At 49.6% G+C, this 19691-nt stretch overlaps 1 protein-coding gene across 6 annotated transcripts in view; it reads right to left on the bottom strand.

Moving 5' to 3' along the window:
* ZDHHC18 (zinc finger DHHC-type palmitoyltransferase 18) overlaps positions 1 to 19691 on the bottom strand; it is a 37956-nt gene that overhangs the window by 4584 nt on the left and 13681 nt on the right. For 2 of the 6 annotated variants that reach the window (XM_049878396.1, XM_049878395.1), the window contains exons 3-9: positions 8058 to 8207; positions 6386 to 6523; positions 6227 to 6275; positions 5490 to 5592; positions 3894 to 4006; positions 2967 to 3066; positions 527 to 604 (exon numbers count right to left, since the gene is read on the bottom strand). In XM_049878396.1, coding sequence (XP_049734353.1) covers positions 563 to 604; positions 2967 to 3066; positions 3894 to 4006; positions 5490 to 5592; positions 6227 to 6275; positions 6386 to 6523; positions 8058 to 8207 — 695 coding nt within the window. In that variant the 3' untranslated portion in view covers positions 527 to 562. Of the gene's footprint in view, positions 1 to 28; positions 605 to 1070; positions 3067 to 3893; positions 4007 to 5489; positions 5593 to 6226; positions 6276 to 6385; positions 6524 to 8057; positions 8208 to 19691 lie in introns of those variants that run through there. The other 4 variants (XM_049878393.1, XM_049878392.1, XM_049878394.1 and 1 more) reach the window with 3 other exon arrangements.

The following is a 19691-nucleotide window of genomic DNA, read 5'->3' as shown; positions in this document are numbered from 1 at the left end:
GCAGCAAAGAAGGAGAAGAGAGAGGGTTAGCGGGATTGAGAGGCAAGAGGAGGCCTGCCATAGTACCTGCCTCTCCACCAGAGAAGGGCCAGGGCTGGGGCAGCAGGCAACGAAGCAGGAGAGAAAACAGGCAGGTGAGAAAGCTCAGCAGGGATAGAAAGCCAGGACGCAGGAGTGTTAGTGACCGAGGGACCCTGCACACCAGGACGTCACCAGAACAGGCCCAAGCACCTCAGAGCAGGTACCCCAGCCTCACCCTTGACCTCCTGCTCCAGTTGGAGAGCGGGTGTGTGAAGATATTTCCTCAGTCCAGAATGGGGCTGGGCGCTTAGCCTTGCCCCTCCACCCTGACCCTCCTGCTTAGGGGGCAGCCCTGGGGGTCCTACCACCGCCAGCATACACACCACACCACACCACACACCAGACAGATGAGTGGGATCCATGGGGTTGGTGAGCATGCGATGAGGATGAGATGGCGTGTGAGGGGAGTGGGCAGTGCTGGCCAACAGGAGAGATACAGTCTTACCAGCTAACCCTCTGCAAAGGGGCCTGTTAGCTCCCCTCAGGCTGTGCAGGAGATGGCAAAATCCTGACAGGTGTCCTCCTGGGGAAGATACCAGAGAGGTGGGCCAGTGTTACGAGTTGTCTGAACAGGCCCTGCTGCCCAGGTGGTGGGGGGTAGCTGGGGAGGTCCTGCTCTCAAATTGGAATCTACTGTCTCATAATTTTTTTTTTTTTTTAGCTGGACAAGTAAGTGGGAATTAGGAGGAAAGGCAGCGGGGAAGATGAGCTTGAGGGTCTCTAAGCCCCCGAGGCAGGGGAAGGTGGAGGAGATGAACAGGGGACAGGATGAGCCCATCTCTCACACCCATGGGGGCCCAGCTGCAGCCCTCCCTGCTCTGCCTCCACCAGAGAGAGCACCAGTGAGGTGGGAACTTTGGTCACATCGCCAGGTTGCTTGCCTCTCTCTGTCTCCCCAGGAAAGACCCAAGTTTGGCTGAAAGAACAGAGGGTTGTCAGCTGGGGCCTCAGCAAAGGAAAAGCAAATAAAAACCAAACCAAAGCAAATCAACTCTTAAAAACAAAAGTTTTATTACAGGCAAGGAACAAAGAATACTGGCTTAAATAAAAGACAGGTGGGGCCCCCTCCCCACCTCCCAGGGCCACTGCAGCAGCGATGACCCAGGGCACTGAGGCTGGGGAGAAGCTGTTTCTCCCAGACAGGTTCCTCTGTGGCTGCCATTTCCCAGCCCTATGACACACTAGCCTCTGGAGTGAAGAAGGGCAAGATCTGGGGGCTTCCTGTGTCACTTTCCAAGGGTGTCACCCACTTAAAGGGCAAAGGAGGGAGACATAGGGACAATTTTCTATCTATTTTGATAAGACACTATAGCTCCCAGTAGAGAAGGACATCCTATGAGTTTCAAGCCTAGGTTTAGGCCAATCTTCACTGGCCTTGGCCACCACCCCTTCCTTCCTCTTCTCTGGATGGAAGCCCCCAGCTAGCAGACACCTTGATCTCTAGTCCCTGGTACTAGGTCCCATCCTCAGATCTGGGAGGGGGATGTGTGGCTTGTAGGATGGCAGCCACTCCCCATACTGCCATCACCCCACCCACCACGCCCTGCCTCAGCCTGTCTGGGCAGGTCTCAGCTGGAAGCGTAACCTGGGGGCTGGGTGGTGGTGGGGTGGTGGCAGAGTCCCCCCTGCTGGTTGTCTGAAGTCGAATAGGAGGGTGGGGGCTGAGCCCCAGGGGGAACCAGGAATCTCTAGAAACCAATGCACATGCTTTCCACCCCCATGGCACAGGCCGCTCCACTGCTGCCGCCTGTCACCCAAGGGGCCCAGCGGGGAGGGGGCAGCCCAGGGGATGTGGGGAAGGGGGAGCCAGCCACATTCGTGCACGGGCACACACAGATGCACACACACACTCGCTCACTCATAGCCAGAAGGTCTCCTGTAATAAAGTTATTAAAACCAACTTGTTTTCTGATAACCTTTAACCTGGCACTACACAGACAGCAATGTGGCTTTTTTTTTTTTTCTTCCTTCTATTTAAAAAATGCTATGTAGAAAAGAGGTCTATAGAATTGTGCAAAATATCCAGCATTAATAAACCCGTTTCAAGTATTGCCAGCATGATTATAACCTGCCGGAGCCCAGGCCTGACTTGGGAGGGACGTGGAGTGGGCCGGCTAGGATCCCTTGGAGAGCCCTCCATAGGCAGGGGGAGGACAAGGCCCCCTTCCTAGTGCACTGCCCAGGAACTGCAAAGGAGCTGAGGCTTTGGGTGCCTGGCTGGCTGACTGGTTCAGCTTCCTCTGACATAGACGGCTGCCCTCCCACTCCCAATTCTACCCTCTCTACCTGGAACCCCAGCTCTATCTCATTGGCCAACTCAATACAAAAAAAAATATATATATATATATATATCACAAAAAGAATCAAGAAGCCCACACACCAAAGCAGCCCGCGGAGGCTTGGAGGGTTCCTCTCCCACAGCCCAGCCCATTGTCCAGAGCTGACTTTGCTCATTATCCCACCTTTCGCCCCGAGGACCTGGCTTAGAAAGGCTCCAGGAGCTCTCCTGACTGGGCGGCTTTGCCCTCAGCTCACACCCTCATTCACATAGGGCTCATCCTGGCACAGGCAGAGACCAGGCGTGGTCCCCTTGGTGGCTTTCAGAGGCTCTGGCCTCTCTCGTCATTCCTGCCACTGATCAGCTGGGGGAATCTAGTGCCCAAGGCCATGGGGACCTGGGTTTGGGGAGCAGAAGGTACAGCCACGGAACAGTTTGGGGAGAGGTGGGAAATAAATACGAAAAGACTTGAGTCTTTGGCAGCTCTGCTTCCCTCAGGCGGAATGGGGAGGGTCCCAGCAGGTGTAGAGGGCAGCAGGTGAGTGCGGAAGGGCAGACAGGCCAGCAGGTGGCAAGTACTGAGCCCCATTCAAGGATGGCCTCCTACCATGCTGGCATCAGGCTTGGCTCCGCAGGCTGGTTCTTCACTTCTGATGGGCGAGGGCAGCACCGTGTCAGACTGCACAAATCCCCTCCGGTCAATCAGGCTTCCAAACACAAAGCAGGGACACATGAGGGCTCTGTCCAACACCACAGTCACTACTGGAGCAGCCCAGAGGGCAGAGGACAGGGTCCACTCAAGGAAAAGTCCCAGCCCCAGAAAGTCTGAGGACAAGGGAGCTGCTCTCAACTTGGAGATTCAAGACCCTGCCTTTCTAGAAGGTCTCTCTTTACCCTTTCGTCACCTCGCTGTTGGCCACAGTTTATTTGGATTGATCCACCTGTCTAAAGCAATGAAAGGGCATTTGGGGACAGTGAGATTTCTACTGTGTCTCTCCCCAAGGCAGGATGGGTGGCAGGGGTGTTGGGGGGAGTCTGTGGTGAAGTCTTAGTTCAGCAGTGTGGTCTGTAAGTTAACTTCCGTTCTGGCACTCTGGCGCCCCCTGGTGTCAGGATGGACACAGGGCGCTTTCCAGCAGGGCTGAGCCACCTCGGTTATCTGCCAGGATAGAGGGTGGAGGCCCCACCCAGTTAAGGCACCAGAAGGGCAGCGTTGCTCAAGCTTGGCCAGAATTTTTATTGTAGTTATCCCTGGTGGGTAGGATTACATGTAATATCTAATCCACTTCTTTCTAAAATTTTGTGTTTAACTTTTTCTACAATGAGCACATGGGATTAAAAATTACAAATCTCCACAAAACTTTTATCTGACAAAGGCCCTGAGTGCCGTCACCAGAGGATCGCTGACAGAGGGTGTCTGTGGTGTGGGGGGGGGGGGTCAGCTCATACCCAGACCCTCTCTGAGACGAGTGGGACCTCATAGGGCCATCCCCCATTGCCAGGCCAAACACTGTGGCCTTTCTCTCTTGCTTACCTGGGAGGTAGGGGGCCGCAGAGCACAGCACAGCAGTTGGCGATAACACTTTTATGGCTGTACGGGTTGATGGAGGCCTCACCGCCCCTCTTGCTGGACCACGAGCCTTTGATCTACAAGCAAGGAGGCGGCCTGGGTCAGGTACCTCCCTTTGCTTCACTTTTCTAGGAGGGAGGTCTAGAGGCTGGGGAAAGCTGGTTAGACTACAAGAGGACATGACTTTAACCCAGGGCCATTCAGTGAGGATGTGGGGGACCCTGTACAGATTAGGAAGCCCCCAACTAGGACAGAAGACAGAGCAGAGCTAAAGAGAAGCTTTCACAAAACTTTTTGGGTGAATCTTCCCTTCCCCTGGCCAGCCACCCAAGAGGAAGGGCAGTACAAGGGCAGAGGGCTCAGGCTGACCTGGCTGTGAACGTTGGCCCTGCCACCAACCAGCTGTATGTCCCCGGACAGATCATCACTAAGTCTCAATCCTCATTTGAGAAACAGGAGCAATGATACCAACTCTCTGACAGCCTTGCTGGAGCCTTAAATGAGATCCTGGCCATCCTAGCTCTGTGCAGTCAGCTACTGAAGATGCTGTGGAGTTTGCAGTAAAGAATACCCGCTTGACTCTAACCCAGTGCTCTGAACTAATGTGGCCACAATGCCCCTTTGCGTGTAGCCCCTAATAACATCTTATAGAATCAGGATCCAGGAAACCACTGTGGAAGATGCTGGTTGATGTCATTTTTGCTCCTTACCCATCACCCAGCTCATGACACACTGTCATGTGGGTTCAGTTTCCCAGAATGAGAGGTGAAGGTCAAAGAATGTATTTTCTACCAGATGGTAGGTCTCTGATCTGCATCAGATGGTGACCTCTGGAAGAGATACTCTCATTTGCTTTTCTATTGTTTGCGAAGATGGCCAGGGGAGGTCAGGTCTTGCCCAGGGCTAAGCACACAGTGGGTGCTCAAACAATGCTTGTTGGTGGAGGTCTGTGTAACAGCAGGTAGGGAGTGTCAATGGAGACCCACTGTCCTGTCCTGGCTGTTCCCTTCTATAGGGATACCTCTGGGAGCCCTAGGGACATCCTGAGAACAGTCAAGTCTCTGCTGGCTCTAAGTGCAGCGTGACAGAGCACAGAAAACATGGTCGTGACTTCTGGGCATCAATCCTGGCTCTGCCCCTTCCAAGTCATGTGACCTTGGGACAAGTCACTCATGTGTCAAATGAGGAAAATGCACCCCCATTACTTCTGCCTCAGGGTTGGCAAAATGCCCCAAAGAGATGACGGGAGCTGAATGAACTCTGTAAACAGTAATGTGCTGGCCACACACAATGACTGTTATGGTGTGTGTGCCACCCCTCATGGGGTTGTGGAGAAAAGCAACTTGGGGCCTTCAGCACCAGCACTGAGGGTCCAAGGCACGTAGGAGCCCCAGAAGTTGTGACCCTGGAAGGAGAAATGTGGCTGCCTCATGCCTCCGCCCATGTTTTCCCAGCAGTCTCTGGGTCAGGGCTGCACCATGGCAGCTACTGCCTCCCTCAGCCCTGCCTCCTTCAGAGGATCCTGCCCAGGAGCAAGGCGCCCACTCCAGCCTTACTCACATCTTCGTTCGTTGTCAGGTTGGAGGCAACGAGGTAAGTGTGAAACCCTGAGAGGCCCAGGATGGACCAGATGGAGAAGAAGCAGATCACCAGCTCCAGCACAGTGGGCAGGAAGTCAAGGACTCACATGGGGGTCAGAGCTGCGGGTGTGGGGCAAGGAGCCTCCCCTGGGCCTGGGAGCTGATCGTGGTTGGCCTTTCTCACCTAGCCTCCTATGGAACTATTTCCCCAGAAAGGAGAAATGTTTTGTAACCAAGCCCTTCCTCTAGCTCATTTGCCACTTCTCAGAAGGCTCATCTCCTGAGCCTTAAGGAGGGTGTGGGAGCCACCCTCAAAAGAAGGATGAGACCAAGGTGCTGTGTGGCAGAGGGAAATGAGACACAAAGAACTGCAGGAATGACATGTTCTAGGTAGCTTGGTGGTGTCTTAAAGGACATGCTCTCTCCCAAGCCTCTGAAGAGAGGACTGTGACTCCTGAGAGCTCTTGGCCACCCTGGCCCCATAATATGCCATTTAGGATCCGCACGGAGTATTGGGAGTGGCCACCCTGATCCCGCAATGGACCAGTAAGGATCAGCACAGAGTACTGTGAACAGAAGCAGCTGGTGTACTGGACTCTATTGGACAAGCATGCGTTCTACACCAATCCCCTGTGTTTACAGATGAGACGTGGGGACCCGCCACAGTGATGGGGCCTCGTGTTTCCACCAGGGCGCCAACTAGCTGACAAAGGATATCTCGCTGGTGTCTCCTTCAGAGTAGAGAGGAAGTTGCTTCTCTGAGAGCCTGGGAAGGAAGAAACAGGAGGGGACACAGCTCAGACAGGTGGTGACCACAGCCCCTTGATTTGGCAGTGCCAGCTGGTCTGCTCCTCCTGCCCCCCTCCCCCGACTCACGCAATGTCAGGTGGGTGACCACGCAGGCGAAGATGAAGGCTGTCAGGAATGAGAGGGAGAGAATAAATGCGTAGAAGAAGCGGTAGTTCCGTCTTCCCACACAGTTGCCCACCCAGGGGCAGTGATGGTCAAACCGTTCTGGAAAAGGACAAGGGGAGACGGTTAGTATCTGTCTGGCCTACAGCCAGCACAGGTGCTTGGAGGCCTCACCCCCAGCTGGGGTGTTCCCACCCCATTCACTCTCTCCACACTAGCCAACTCTCAGTTCCTTGGACACACCCTGCTGCTGGCCCTTTGTACACTTGTTCCCACTGGCTCACACTGCTTCTCCTGTCTCTTTACCTGGTGAACAGAGATTCCTCCTTCATGTCTCAGCTTCAAAGCCATTTCCTAAGAGAGGCTCTGACCCCAGGCGAGGTGGGGGCCCGTCATCTGCCCCTGTTGCCCTGGCACTTCTCTGGCAGCACTGTGCCCGTGTGTGTTTTTAACATTGATGAGTTGGCCAATTACCCCTGCTTGATTATAAGCTCCACGGGGTGGTGGCTGTGTTGGCCTCAAACCATGCTGAAGCCCCAGGGCCTGGTACAGAGAAGACCCACAAAAAGTACATGTCGCCTGACCTGCTACCTCGGCCATACACAGACAGCCAATGAACCGTCTCTTCTCTGTAACTAGAGGCCAGGGCAGGGACTGGGCCGCTAGGTAACTCCTGGAGCAGCAGCATTGCTGGGCCAGGTCAGAGGGCTGAGCTCACAGCAGTGCTATGTCTCCGGAAGTGGAGTCACACCCAGACTAGTGAGGAAAGTCCCCTGTAGGAATGTGGGTCACAGGCCCATTGGAGATCTTATGCCAGGGCTAGCGCCCTTTGCAGGGGGTGGGTGGAGCAGATTCTCAGGGATGAATGATGCCCACTGAGTCACCCACTCCACGGCCTGCCGTCATGGGTGTTCCCTACTGTTCTCTTGTTGAGCTGGCCTCATGAGCTCACCGCCCTAAGAACTGTGCACAGTCACCATGGTTCAGCTCCCCAGTCCTCGCACACAGCGTTTCTCTTACAACACCCTCCCAGGGGCCACCCCCAGTCCCCATAGGAGCCACATGGCCTCTGGAGAATGGGGAGAGGGGACCAAACAGAATTTGGTTCCCCAGCAACCACTGCAGGTGGGGACAGGAGCCGAGATCCCAACCCTGGTTACATTCTCTACACCTCTCCAGCTTAAACTCCTCTGTTCCTAGATTCTTGTCCCTTCCAAACCCTGGGAATCTGATCAAAGTCCTTTAGTATGGTTGGCCCTGGGCCACCAGATGGTACAGCGTTCTCTTCTCAGCCCAAACACATCTGGAGTGTTACTGCCCTAGCCTCTGGTTCTTGGAAACTTGGACCTACTGGGGACCAGGCTGAGCCTGGGAGAAGGGGTTCAGAGCCTCTCTGTGTCCGCCCCACACATCAGAACTGGGGGAAAGGAATCCACCAACCCTGAGCTGAAGCCAGGACACCTCTGGCCATATTCAGAGCCCCTCACCTTCCTCAGGTAGAGAAAATCTGGGGGAATCAGACTTCCTGCCCAGCCCTGGATATTTCAGACTGTCTCCCCCTTGGCCCCTCATCCCCAGGATCTGGTCTCTCTCAGGGATCCTCACACTGCATCCCAACCCGCTGGCTCCCACTCACCCACACAGTTGTCGCAGACACTGCAGTGTGAGGTCCGGGGTGGCCTAAACATCTTGCAGGTGAAGCAGTACTTCAGCTTCACCATCTGCCCATTGATCATGACCTCTCGGGTCCGAGGGGGCGGCCGGTACGTGGAACTGCCCGTGTTGTCTGAAGGTGGGAGGAGAGAAAGGTGGGGGATGGTCAAGGCAGCACAAAGCCAGGAGCCCCAGCTGCAGCGAAGCCTCTGCTGCCTGGCTGGGACAGGAGAAGCCTTAGGGAACCTATTTCCTGGGAACAAACATTGGGGTAAGATGCCTGGTCTAAGGCAGGGATAAGCAGTAAGAGCTGCTACCATGTACTTGTACTGAGCATTTGCTGTGTGCAGGCACTAAAGCTTTACATACCCACTCTCCTGCCTGCTGCCCTTAACACAACTCACTCTGAGAAGGGCTAGCAGAGAAGGAAACCCCAGGAAGGTTTAGTGAGGTTTATCAGAATCAAATCAAGGCCACATGTAAGTTTCAGTTTCCAGGAGGTTCGGGGGTGGGGAAACAACGTAAATAACACCACGAGGAGACAATCAGACAAATCTAGAATGTGGAACACCTGCAAGACCACTGGCCTGATCTCTACACAAAGTCAATGTCACTTATAATAAGAGAGGAGAGATGGTTGTAAATTAAGAGATTTTGGGGGCATAACAGATGCAATGCATGACCCTTGCCTGGATTTTTTTTTGGGGGAAAAAAAACTCAGAACAACAAAAGATATTTGGAGGGCAAGTGAGGAAATTTGATTATAGACTAGAAATTAGGGAATAATTTTCCAGTGTGTGAAAATGGAATTGTGGTATGGAGGAGACTATCCTGAGATTTTGAAGAGACATGTTGAAACGTTCATGGGAAAAGTGTCTATGATGACTGTAATTTACTATGATGGGGTTTAATAAGAACAAACAAACAAAATATATGTGCATGTGTGTGTGTAGAACAAATACGACACACTATCGACAACTGCTGAATCTAGACAGGTAATGTATAGGAATTCGTCATACTAATTCTTCCCTTAATATTGTAAAGGAATTCATTCCTTCTAAATTAATCTGTAGTTTCAACACAGTCCTGATAAGAAAATCTTAGTAGGTTTCTTGTGGAAATTGACAAACTCATCCTAAAATTCATACAGAAATGCAAACGGCCAAGAATAGCCAAGGTACTCTTGACAAAGAGGAATAAAGCCACAGGACTTGGCCCACCATGTATCAATACCTATAATAAAGGTATAGTACTTACGACAACCTGGTTTTGGTGCGAGGGTGAAAACACTGACCAATGTAACAGAGAGAGAATCCAGAAACAGACCTACAGCTACAAGATCATATGGTTTATGACAAGGGCAACACTGCAGGAAGGAGGATGGTCTTTCACAATATACAGTGCTGGTCCACTGGATATATACATGGGAAAAGTACATGTATACCCCTGCCTTACACCACACACAAAATTCAATTCCAGATGGACTGCAACTCTAAATAAGAAAGATATAATAACAAAGTTTTGCATAAGAAAAATAGGAGAACGTCTTTGTGACTTTGGAGTAGACAAAGACTCCTTTTGAAGACACAAAGGAGTTAATCATAAAAGAACAATTTGATAAACTGGATAATACTCAAATTAAGAACTTCTGTTCCTCTAAACACATCATTAAAAGAATAAAAATGTGACCTTCAAAGGAGAAGATATTTATAATATGTTTATCTGACAAAGGACTTCCATCCAGAATATATACAGAAAAAGTCAGACCTGAATAGAAAAAAGATGAAAGAGGATATCCAAATGGCCAATAAGCACATGAAGAGGTGCTCACCTTCACTGGTCATCAGGAAATGCAAATTGAAACCATAATATGTTACCACTACACAAGCACCAGAATGGCTAAAATGAAAAATAAAAAAAAGGGGGGGGTGACGGACACAAGAGTTGGTGAAAATGTAAAAAACTCTCGTATGACCACCTTGGAAAACTATTTGGCAATAACTACCAAAGCCGAGCATGTCATATCCATGAATGCCCCCTCCTAGGCACTCCTAGGTAGCTACCCAACAGACATGTGCATGGTATGATATGAGCCAAAAGACTTGTACAAGAATGTTCACAGTAGCAATTCTAATAACAGCCAGAACTGGAAGTATCTATGCCCATCAATAATAGAATAGATTAAAAAAGGACAGTATATTCACACAAAAGACCCCTAGTGGTGCAGTGGTTAAGCTCTCAGCTGTAAGGTCAGTGGTTCCAACCCACCACCCACTCCGCAGGAGAAAGATGTGGCAGTCTGCTTCCGTAAAGACTACAGCCTTAGAAACCCTATGGGGCAGTTCTACTCTGTCCTATGGGGTTGCTATGAGTTGAAATCAACTTGATGGCAAGGGGGTTTCTATTCACACAATGGAATTCTATACAGCAATGAAAATGAACGATCCTCAGCTACACACAGCAATATGAATGAATCTCATAAAGGCCAGGTCAAGTGAAGAAATCAGACCCTAAATGCTCTAAAACAGACAAAACTAATCTATGATTAGAAGTCAGCACCATGGTTACCCTTGGAGGGGTGACAGTGATTGGAAAGGGCACCAGGGGGCTCCTTGGACACCAGTCATGTGCTGTTTCTTGATCTGGGCACTGATTACATGTATATTCAGTCTGTGAATTCAGTCTGTCCTTGATGTTATCCCACAACTCCCTAACATCATACTTGAAGAAAGCAAAAGGTCATTAAAAAGACAGGAAAGAAAAAAAAATAAGACAAAAATGGATGTCAGAAGAGACTCTCAAACTTGCTCTTGAACATAGGGTAGCTAAAGCAAAAGGAAGAAATGATGAACTAAAAGATGTGAACAGATTTCAAAGGGCAGCTGGAGAAGACAAAGTAAAATATGACAACAAAATGTGCAAAGACTTCGAGTTAGAAAATCAAAAGGGAAGAATATGCTCAGCATTTCTCAAGCTGAAAGAGGTGAAGAAACAATTCAAGCCTCCAGTTGCAATACTGAAGGATTCTATGGGCAAAATATTGAATGACGCAGGAAGCATCAAAAGAAGATGGAAAGAATACAGAGTCACTACCAAAAAGAACTGGCCGACATTCAACCATTTCAGGAGATTAGCATATGATCAAGAACCAATGGCACTGAAGGAAGAAGTCCGTGCTGCACTGAAGGTATTGGCGAAAAACAAGGCTCCAGGAATTGACGGAATATCAATCAAGATGTTTCACAAACAGATACAAAGCTGGATGTGCTCACTCATCTCTGCCAAGAAATCAGGAATACAGCCACTGGCCAACCAACCGGAAGAGATCCATATTTATGCCCATTCCAAAAAAAGGTAATCCAAAGGAATGCAAAAATTATCAGACAATATCATATGCAAGTAAAATTTTGCTGAAGATAATTCAAAAATGGCTGCCCCAGTACATCAACAGGGAACTGTCAGAAATTCACGCCAAGTTTAGAGAATACCAGAAAGATATTTACCTGTGTTTAACTGACTATGCAAAGGCATTCCACTGTGTGGATCATAACAAATTATGGATAACATTGGGAAGACTGGGAATTCCGGAACACTTAATTGTGCTCATGAGGAACCTGTACATAGCTCAAGAGGCAGTCATTCGAACAGAATAAGGGGATGCCATGTGGTTTAAAATCAGGGAATATGTGCATCAGGGTTGTATCCTCTCACCACACTTATTCAATCTGTATGCTGAGCAAATAACCAGAGAAGCTGGACTATATGAAAAAGAACACGGTATCAGGATTGGAGGAAGACTCATTAACAACCTGCAATAACATGCAGATAACACAACCTTGCTTGCTGAAAGTGAAGAAGACTTGAAGCACTTACCAATGAAGGTCAAAGACCACAGCCTTCAGTATGGATTGCACCTCAACATAAAGAAAACAAAACTCCTCACAACTGGACCAATGAGCAACATCATGATAAACGGAGAAAGATGTGACAGTTGTGAAGGATTTCATTTTACTTGGATCCATAATCAATGCCCATGGAAGCGGCAGTCAAGAAATCAAATGACATACTGCATTGAGCAAATCCGCTCCAAAAGACTTCTTTAAAGTGTTAAAAAGCAAAGATGTCACACTATGAGGATGAAGGCGTGCCGGACCTTAGCCATTTTTTTTCATATGCATGTGAAAGCTGGACAATGAATAAGGAAGACCAAAGAAGAACTGATGCCTTTGAATTACGGTGTTGGCAAAGAATACTGAATATACGATGGACTGCCAGAAGAATGAACAAATCTGTCTTGGAAGAAGTACAGCCAGAATGCTCCTTAAAAGCGAGGACAGCAAGACTTCACATACTTTGGACATGTTAACAGGAGGGACCAGTCCCTGGAGAAGGACATCACGCTTGGTAAAGCAGAGAGTCGGCGAAAACGAGGAAGACCCTCAATAAGGTGATTTGACACAGGGGCCGCAACAATGGCCTCAAACATAGCAACGATTACGAGGATGGCGTAGGACTCGGCAGCGTTTTGTCCTATTTGTACGTAGGGTCGCTATGATTTGGCACCTAACAAGAAAAAAAAAATGAGACAAAGAAAGCTTTAAGTAACATGTCCAAGGTCATGCAGCTGGTGTCTTGGCCAGGTAGGTCTGTCGTATGTACCAAGTAGGCCTCTCCGTACCCCAGAGGACCAAGGTCCCCAAAGCAGCAGCCCCTTTCCAGACAGATGTCAGAGAGTCACACAGGGCAACCTGTATGATCTCCAGCCCTCAGCCATTCTCCCAGCCATGGATTCCACAGGACTGACTCCCCAGATAGTATCTCCGATTTGGCCACTTACCTCTAATAATTATTTACTGAGGACCTACCATGTGCCAGGCACTACGCTAGGTGCTTGGCATACAGCAGTGAAGCAAACAGACTCCAGTCTCACATTTCCAATCACCAAATAGAGATTTTGCTGGGCAGTTTCGGCATCACCTCAACCACAGCATGTTTAAAATGGAATGAAGCATCTACCCATCTCCCTTTAAAACCAGCAGCATGGTGAAGGGCAGGGAGCTTAGAGACAGATGAATCCACTCTGAAACCTGGCTTCACCACTGGCTGGCTGTGTGTGAAGCTGAAGTCAAATAAACTTCTCTGAGCCTCAGTTTTCTCATCTGTGAAACAAGTAGAACGGTGCATGAATCCTGGATCCGCCTCTTACTAGTCGGGTTTCCCTAATGATACCATTTGCTAGATGTACGACGGAGCAAATCATTTAACCTCCATGTGCCTCTGCTTCCTCAGTCACTAAAATGGGGATAATAATAGTACCCTCCTCATAGGGCTGTTGTGAGGATTAAATGAGTTAATATATGTGAAGTGGCATAAGCCAAATGCTTCATAAGTGTGTGCTGTTATTACTAGCTCATAGAATTACTGAGAAATAAGGGAGGAGGAATGAAAAAGAGAATACTTCACTAAGTACCTACTATGTGCTCAGCACTTCACACACATCACCTCGTTTAATTCTGACAACATCCCCACCAGGTATGACTATCACCATCATCTCTAAGGAAACTTGCTCAGAGAGTTTAAGTGATTTGGCCAAGGATACACGGCTAGTAAATGTCAGAACTATAATGTGAACCCAGGTTTCGAAAGACTGTGCTTGAGGCTTGTAAATCTTAAAGAGTCATGATGGGTGTTGTTTATCCCTGCCTGGGTCTAAGAGCTAGAAGGAACCTCAGATACCATATAACACAGCTCCTGACACATAATAAAAACAAAAACAAAAAAACTAAACCCATCGCTGCTGAGTTGTTTTCAACTCATAGTTACCCTACAGGACAGAGTAGAACTGCCCCACAAGATTTCCAAGGAGCAGCTGGTGGATTTGGACTGCTGACCTTTTGGTTAGAAGCTGAGCTCTTAACCACTGTGCCACCAGGGCTCCTGACATATGGTAGGTAGTCAATAACTTCACTGACTCTATCTATTCCAACACTTCAGTTTACAAATAGAAAACAGAGGCCCAGAGAGGTTAGGGGCTTTGCTCAAGGTCACATAGCCAGTGAGTGGCAGAGCCAGGGGGCCCAGTCTGGAGTCTCTACAGAGCCCTTCCTTCTCCCTCATCCCTGCCTGGCCGGTTACCAGGTCTGGTCAGGTTCTTTCTTCACAATCTTTCACCCTCCACCCCCAAGGCCCCGCCCAGCTCAGGCCCTTGTCACTGCACAGCCTTCCAAGAAGGCTCCCTGCTCCCAGTCATTCTGCCTTTCAGCCCACCTTGCACACACTGCTGCATTCCTTTAAACTTCCCTTTCGAGTCACTTCCTAGCTCAAAACACTGGTCTCCCCTAAAAATCCAGATAAAGGACAAACTTCTTGTCCTGACATTTAGAGCCCCCCACAATTGGGACCAACCTCCCTTCCCCTGCTTCTCCCACTATGCTTCCCCCACGAGTCCCTGGTACCGTGGTCTTCCTGCCCCTGCTCCTGCCATGCCTTGGCCCCTCCTGTTCTCTGCTCACCAGGACCCAACTCAGCCCTGCCTGGCCTCCCACGGCTCCTGACACTTCAGCTGCAGTGAGCTCTCCTGCCTTGTGCACACTCACTGCTCAGTGTCGCGTTGTGACAGGACTTCTGTGTGTGTACCTTGTCTCTCCAACCAGACTGTGCACCCCTGAGAGCAGGGACAGTGTAATAAATAGGCAGTCTTAGGCCTATGAACCAGAAAGCAGCAGGCAAAGAGGAGAGAAAACACACTTTGGACACAGGTAGGCCTAGGGTTCAAATCCCGACCCTTCCATTTATGAGCTGGTACCCTTGGAGAAGTTACTTAACCTCTCTGAGTCAGTTCTCATCTGTAAAAGCAGATAAATAACAACTACTTTAAAGGGTTGTAAGGATCAGAAATAGTGCATGGAGGAAGGTTCTTGTCATCAGTCTTCCCCTGGACTAGGAGCTTCTCCTTGCAGGAACCCAGAATCCAAAGGACGTGTTCTGCTCCCAGTGCTGCATTCTTGGTGGTATGAGGTCTCCCTGTCTGTCTGCTGACTCCTCTCTTTTATATCTCAAAAGAGATTGGCTCCAGACACCGTCCAATCTTGTAGATTGAGTCCTACCTCATTAACAGAACTGCCACCCATCCCACCTCATTAACATCACAGAGTTAGGATTTAAAACACACGAAAATCACATCAGATGACAAATGGTGGACAATACTAGGAATCATGGCCTAGCCAAATACACATATGTTTTGGGGGTACAGTTCAATCCGTGACAGAGCCTGACGGTGGGAGGCCAGAGCGCGTGGGTGGGAGTCCCCTCCCTGGCTTGAGGAGAGGCTTAGTGCATGTAAAGGAACTGGCACTTGGTAAGTGCTTATTTACAGCTGTTCAAATCCTGGTTCTGCTACCTACTTGCTACTTAAGAAGTCCCTTCACCTCTCTGAGCCTCAGTCTCCTCATCTGTAAAACGGGGATACCACAGTTTCAACCTCATAAGGTTGTGGTGAGAGCTGAATGAGATGCTGTGAGGACGGCCGTGAGCCCAGCCCTAGATTCATGAGAGCCACTGACATTTGTCCTAACAGTTCCCACTGTAATACTCCAGCATGCACAGGACCCCCCAGCTCTTTCCAAAGCTGTTGATGTAATTTGAAACCAAACTCCTAATTCTGCCCCATAGCCCCTGGGGTTCCAGTTCCTGGCCTCCCACCTACTGCTATCTCCCCAGGGCTTGGGCATAGGCTTTGGAGCCAGACAGAGATGTGGGTATGAATCTGGGCCCAACTACTTATTAACTATGTGACGTTGGTCAAGTCACTTAACTTCTCTGTGCCTTCATCTGCTACAGAAATAAAATGAGGCATAACTGAATTCACTTGACAGAGCCAGTGGGAGGATTAGGGGAGAATTCACAGAATGGGTTTAGCAAATTGTCTAGCACCTGACAAGAGCTTAATAAATATTAGCCATTATTGTTGTTTCCATGAAACACTATATTCCACAAAACTATTTACAAAGAAACCTTCGGAACACAAGCCACCAACCACCCTCTTCAGCACTGAGACAGAAGTTACTGGAAGTCCTCACTGGATTCCCACAGGCCCTGCCCAGGCAAGACACCAGCCTAAGCCTCTCCTCAAGCCAGGGAGGGGACTCCCACCCACGCGCTCTGGCCTCCCACCGTCAGGCTCTGTCACGGATTGAAATGTACCCCCAAAACATATGTGTATTTGGCTAGGCCATGATTCCTAGTATTGTCCACCATTTGTCATCTGATGTGATTTTCGTGTGTTTTAAATCCTAACTCTGTGATGTTAATGAGGTGGGATGGGTGGCAGTTCTGTTAATGAGGTAGGACTCAATCTACAAGATTGGACGGTGTCTGGAGCCAATCTCTTTTGAGATATAAAAGAGAGGAGTCAGCAGACAGACAGGGAGACCTCATACCACCAAGAATGCAGCACTGGGAGCAGAACACGTCCTTTGGATTCTGGGTTCCTGCAAGGAGAAGCTCCTAGTCCAGGGGAAGACTGATGACAAGAACCTTCCTCCAGAGCCAACAGAAAAAACCTTCCCCTGGAGCTGACACCTTGAATTCGGACTTCTAGCCTACTAAACTGTAAGAGAATAAACTTCTGTTTGTTCAGGTCATCCACTTGTGGTATTTCTGTTACAGCAGCACTAGATGACTAAGACAGGCTTCCTCCTGTTTGGAACTAAGGCAAAAAGAAAGAGGAAGTGAAGCTTTCCATGTTCAACTTCCCCAGGCTGCCGAGGGTTGGGAAGGCTGAGAAGGAGAAGGTGTTGCACTGGAGCAAGAGTGCCACCCAGATGCTGAATGAAAATTCCCAGTTGCAGGGTCCTTGAGCCTGATTGCATGGCAGAACGGACAAGCAACAGCCGACAGTGCTGACCAATCACAGCCTGGATCTGCCCTCAGAACTCTCCTCAACCCAATCCTCCTGGCAGCCACGGCCAATGGCAGTTTGTTAGTGCCTAGAACAAATCTATTTGCTATTCCTGACCAAAAGGCTCACATCTCTTAGGTTTCAATAGAGCAAAATGATTCTCAGTGTATTGACATTCCCTGCCTCACTGGATTCACAAACGAATCCACTGGGCTGAGCAAGGGGATAAAAACACATTTTACAGATGGAGAAACCAAGTTCACTCCACTAGTACAAGGTGAAACTGAAATTAGAACCCTGTCTTCCAAGGCATTCATTTGTTCATTCTTTCAAGCATGAGCACCTACTATGTGCAGGGTGCTGAACTAGGCCTGGGAGTGGCAGGTGAGGGGAGAAGTAACGGGAAAGTACATGTGCCTGCCTGGCACACCACAGATGGTAAGAAAATATTTGTTGAAGAAATGAAGGAAGGAAGGAGGGAGTGATACCAAGAGATGCTAAAACCAGTTGCCCTTGAGTCAGTTCTGACTCATGGCAACCCCATGTGTTGCACAGTAGAACTATGCTCCACAGGGTTTTCATAGCTGTGGCCTTCTGGAAGCAGATCACCAGAGTTGTCTTCTGAGACAACTCTGGGCGGTGGGGGAAGAGTGAGGTTAGCAGCCAACCACGTAACCATTTGCGCCACCTCCCCTAAAGGAATGTAAGATCTACTCCAGGGCCCTTTCGGCTATGTCACTCTCTTCCCCAAGAAGTGACAGGTGCCCCCACAGCTGTTGAGGCCCCCTGCTGCCTCCCAGGTGGGAGACCAAAGACCCTGGGTAGGTGATGCCGGAGGAGAAAGGCTGATCCTTACTGAGTGGCTGTGAGAAGCGAATGAATTTTCCCAAGCCCTCCTCCTGATGCTACAGGCATGCTGTGGGCCTCTTTACCCTGGAGGACAGCCCTCAGAGAGGAGCGTGCAGGCATTTTGCCATCAGAGCCTGAAGGGCTAGGGCTGTCACTGAAGCCCGGTGGCTTACGCAGAAGCCCTTGGGGCTGGCCACACTCTACCGAAATGGCTTTAGTGAGGGAAAGCCTGTGATCTGTGCCCCTCTGCTGGGCCCTGACTGCCCTCTGCCCTTCCATTGTGGCCACCTGTGGAGGAAACAACTGCAGAGCTGTGGTCTCCCTACAGGCTCATGAGCTTGGTGATGAGCCAGCTCAAGGTCAGCCACTGTGCCCAGGCTGTGAGTATTGGGTCACTGAAACCTGCACCTGACCGCTCTTGTTAACTCTAGAGGTTTACAGAGCCTCTGCCGCACACCAGGCTTGGTGTCAGGCCTGGGAAGCCAGGAAGAGCTCAGCCTCAGGGCAGAGACAGACAAGAAGTGGATAATTACAGAGTCAGTGTAACAGCCACTGTGAGTCACCGTGGCGTGGTGACACTGGGGCCAGCCTGGTCTGATTTTGAAACCTAGCTCAGCCACTTGTTAGCTTTGTGACTTTGAGGAAGCTACGCAGCCTCTCTGACTGTTTCCTTACTTCTAAAATTGGTAATAATTACTTAAAGGTCTAGCCTATAACTAGCCAATTAATGGTATTATTGTTGTATATACACAATATCTTGAGAATACTAGGGGGGCGGGAGGGGAACACGTGGGGTGTGAGAGTCCTGGGTAGTGCAAATAGTTAATACATTCAGCTGCTAACTGGAAGATTGGAGGTTTGAATCTACCCAGACATGCCTCATAAGAAAGTCCTGGCAATCTAATTCTGAAAAAGTAGCCATTGAAAACCTATGGAGCACAGTTCTACTCTGACATACATGGGGTCGCCATTAAGTTGGAATCAACTTGATGGCAACTCGTTATGTGGGGTCAGGGCAGGGAGGCAGAGTTGAGGAAAGCTACAAAAGAAGCAGTGGCAACTAAGCTGGATCAGAAAGAATGAGATGCCAGGCTCACCAGGGCAGGAACAGGACATATGTGCAAAGCAGAGGCAGAGGCATTTCTGTGCATAGTGTGCCTGGGGGCTGCGGCTGTCAGGAGTGGCTGGAGGGTGCTGGGGAGTGGTGGGAGATGAGGTGGGAAGGGCCGGCTGGGAGCCCACTGCCCAGGGTCTCACTGTCTGCCAGGCAAGAGTGCCTGAGCAGGACTCTGACCCCTGTGGGCGAGCAAAGGGAAGGTGGGAGACGATTTGTTTCCTCCCCATGACATTAAGCAACATTGAATCACGTGGTGGGAAAGTTATTCCCTTTTCAATTTCCCTTCAGTCCTCTGACTCAATTAAAGAGAAAGTCTCCACCTTAATATGTCACACTTGCTAACTGCATAGCCTCAAATTGACTACTTTCCACAGGCAACTGTAACCAGCAAGAATTCAGTCACATTGTTATGTTTTTGTTTTTATGATTATCTTCTATTCAGGGCAAGCAATCCTGGCTTTCCACTTACATGGGCGATACAAATTTTCCTTTAAAAATACATTTCAATGACTGATATTCCGGAAACAAGGCTGAAGGCACTTGAGTCATCACCTAAACTCCAAGCCAAGGAAGCCAAATCTGGGTCTTGGAGAGACAACTCTGACAGAAGGGAGAGACCAGGGTGGAGGGGCTGGTGGGCAGAACCCTGAGCGGATCCAGGTAGTTAATGAGGCACGTCTGCCTAGGTAGCGGGCTTCAGGAGGACGAGAATCCAGGGGGGACATCCTGGAAGCAGACAGGACGGGGGTTTG

This window comes from Elephas maximus, chromosome 3 (assembly GCF_024166365.1).
Source record: "Elephas maximus indicus isolate mEleMax1 chromosome 3, mEleMax1 primary haplotype, whole genome shotgun sequence".
NCBI classification, from domain to species: Eukaryota; Metazoa; Chordata; class Mammalia; order Proboscidea; family Elephantidae; genus Elephas; species Elephas maximus.
This window is presented reverse-complemented; position numbering and strand designations above follow the sequence as displayed.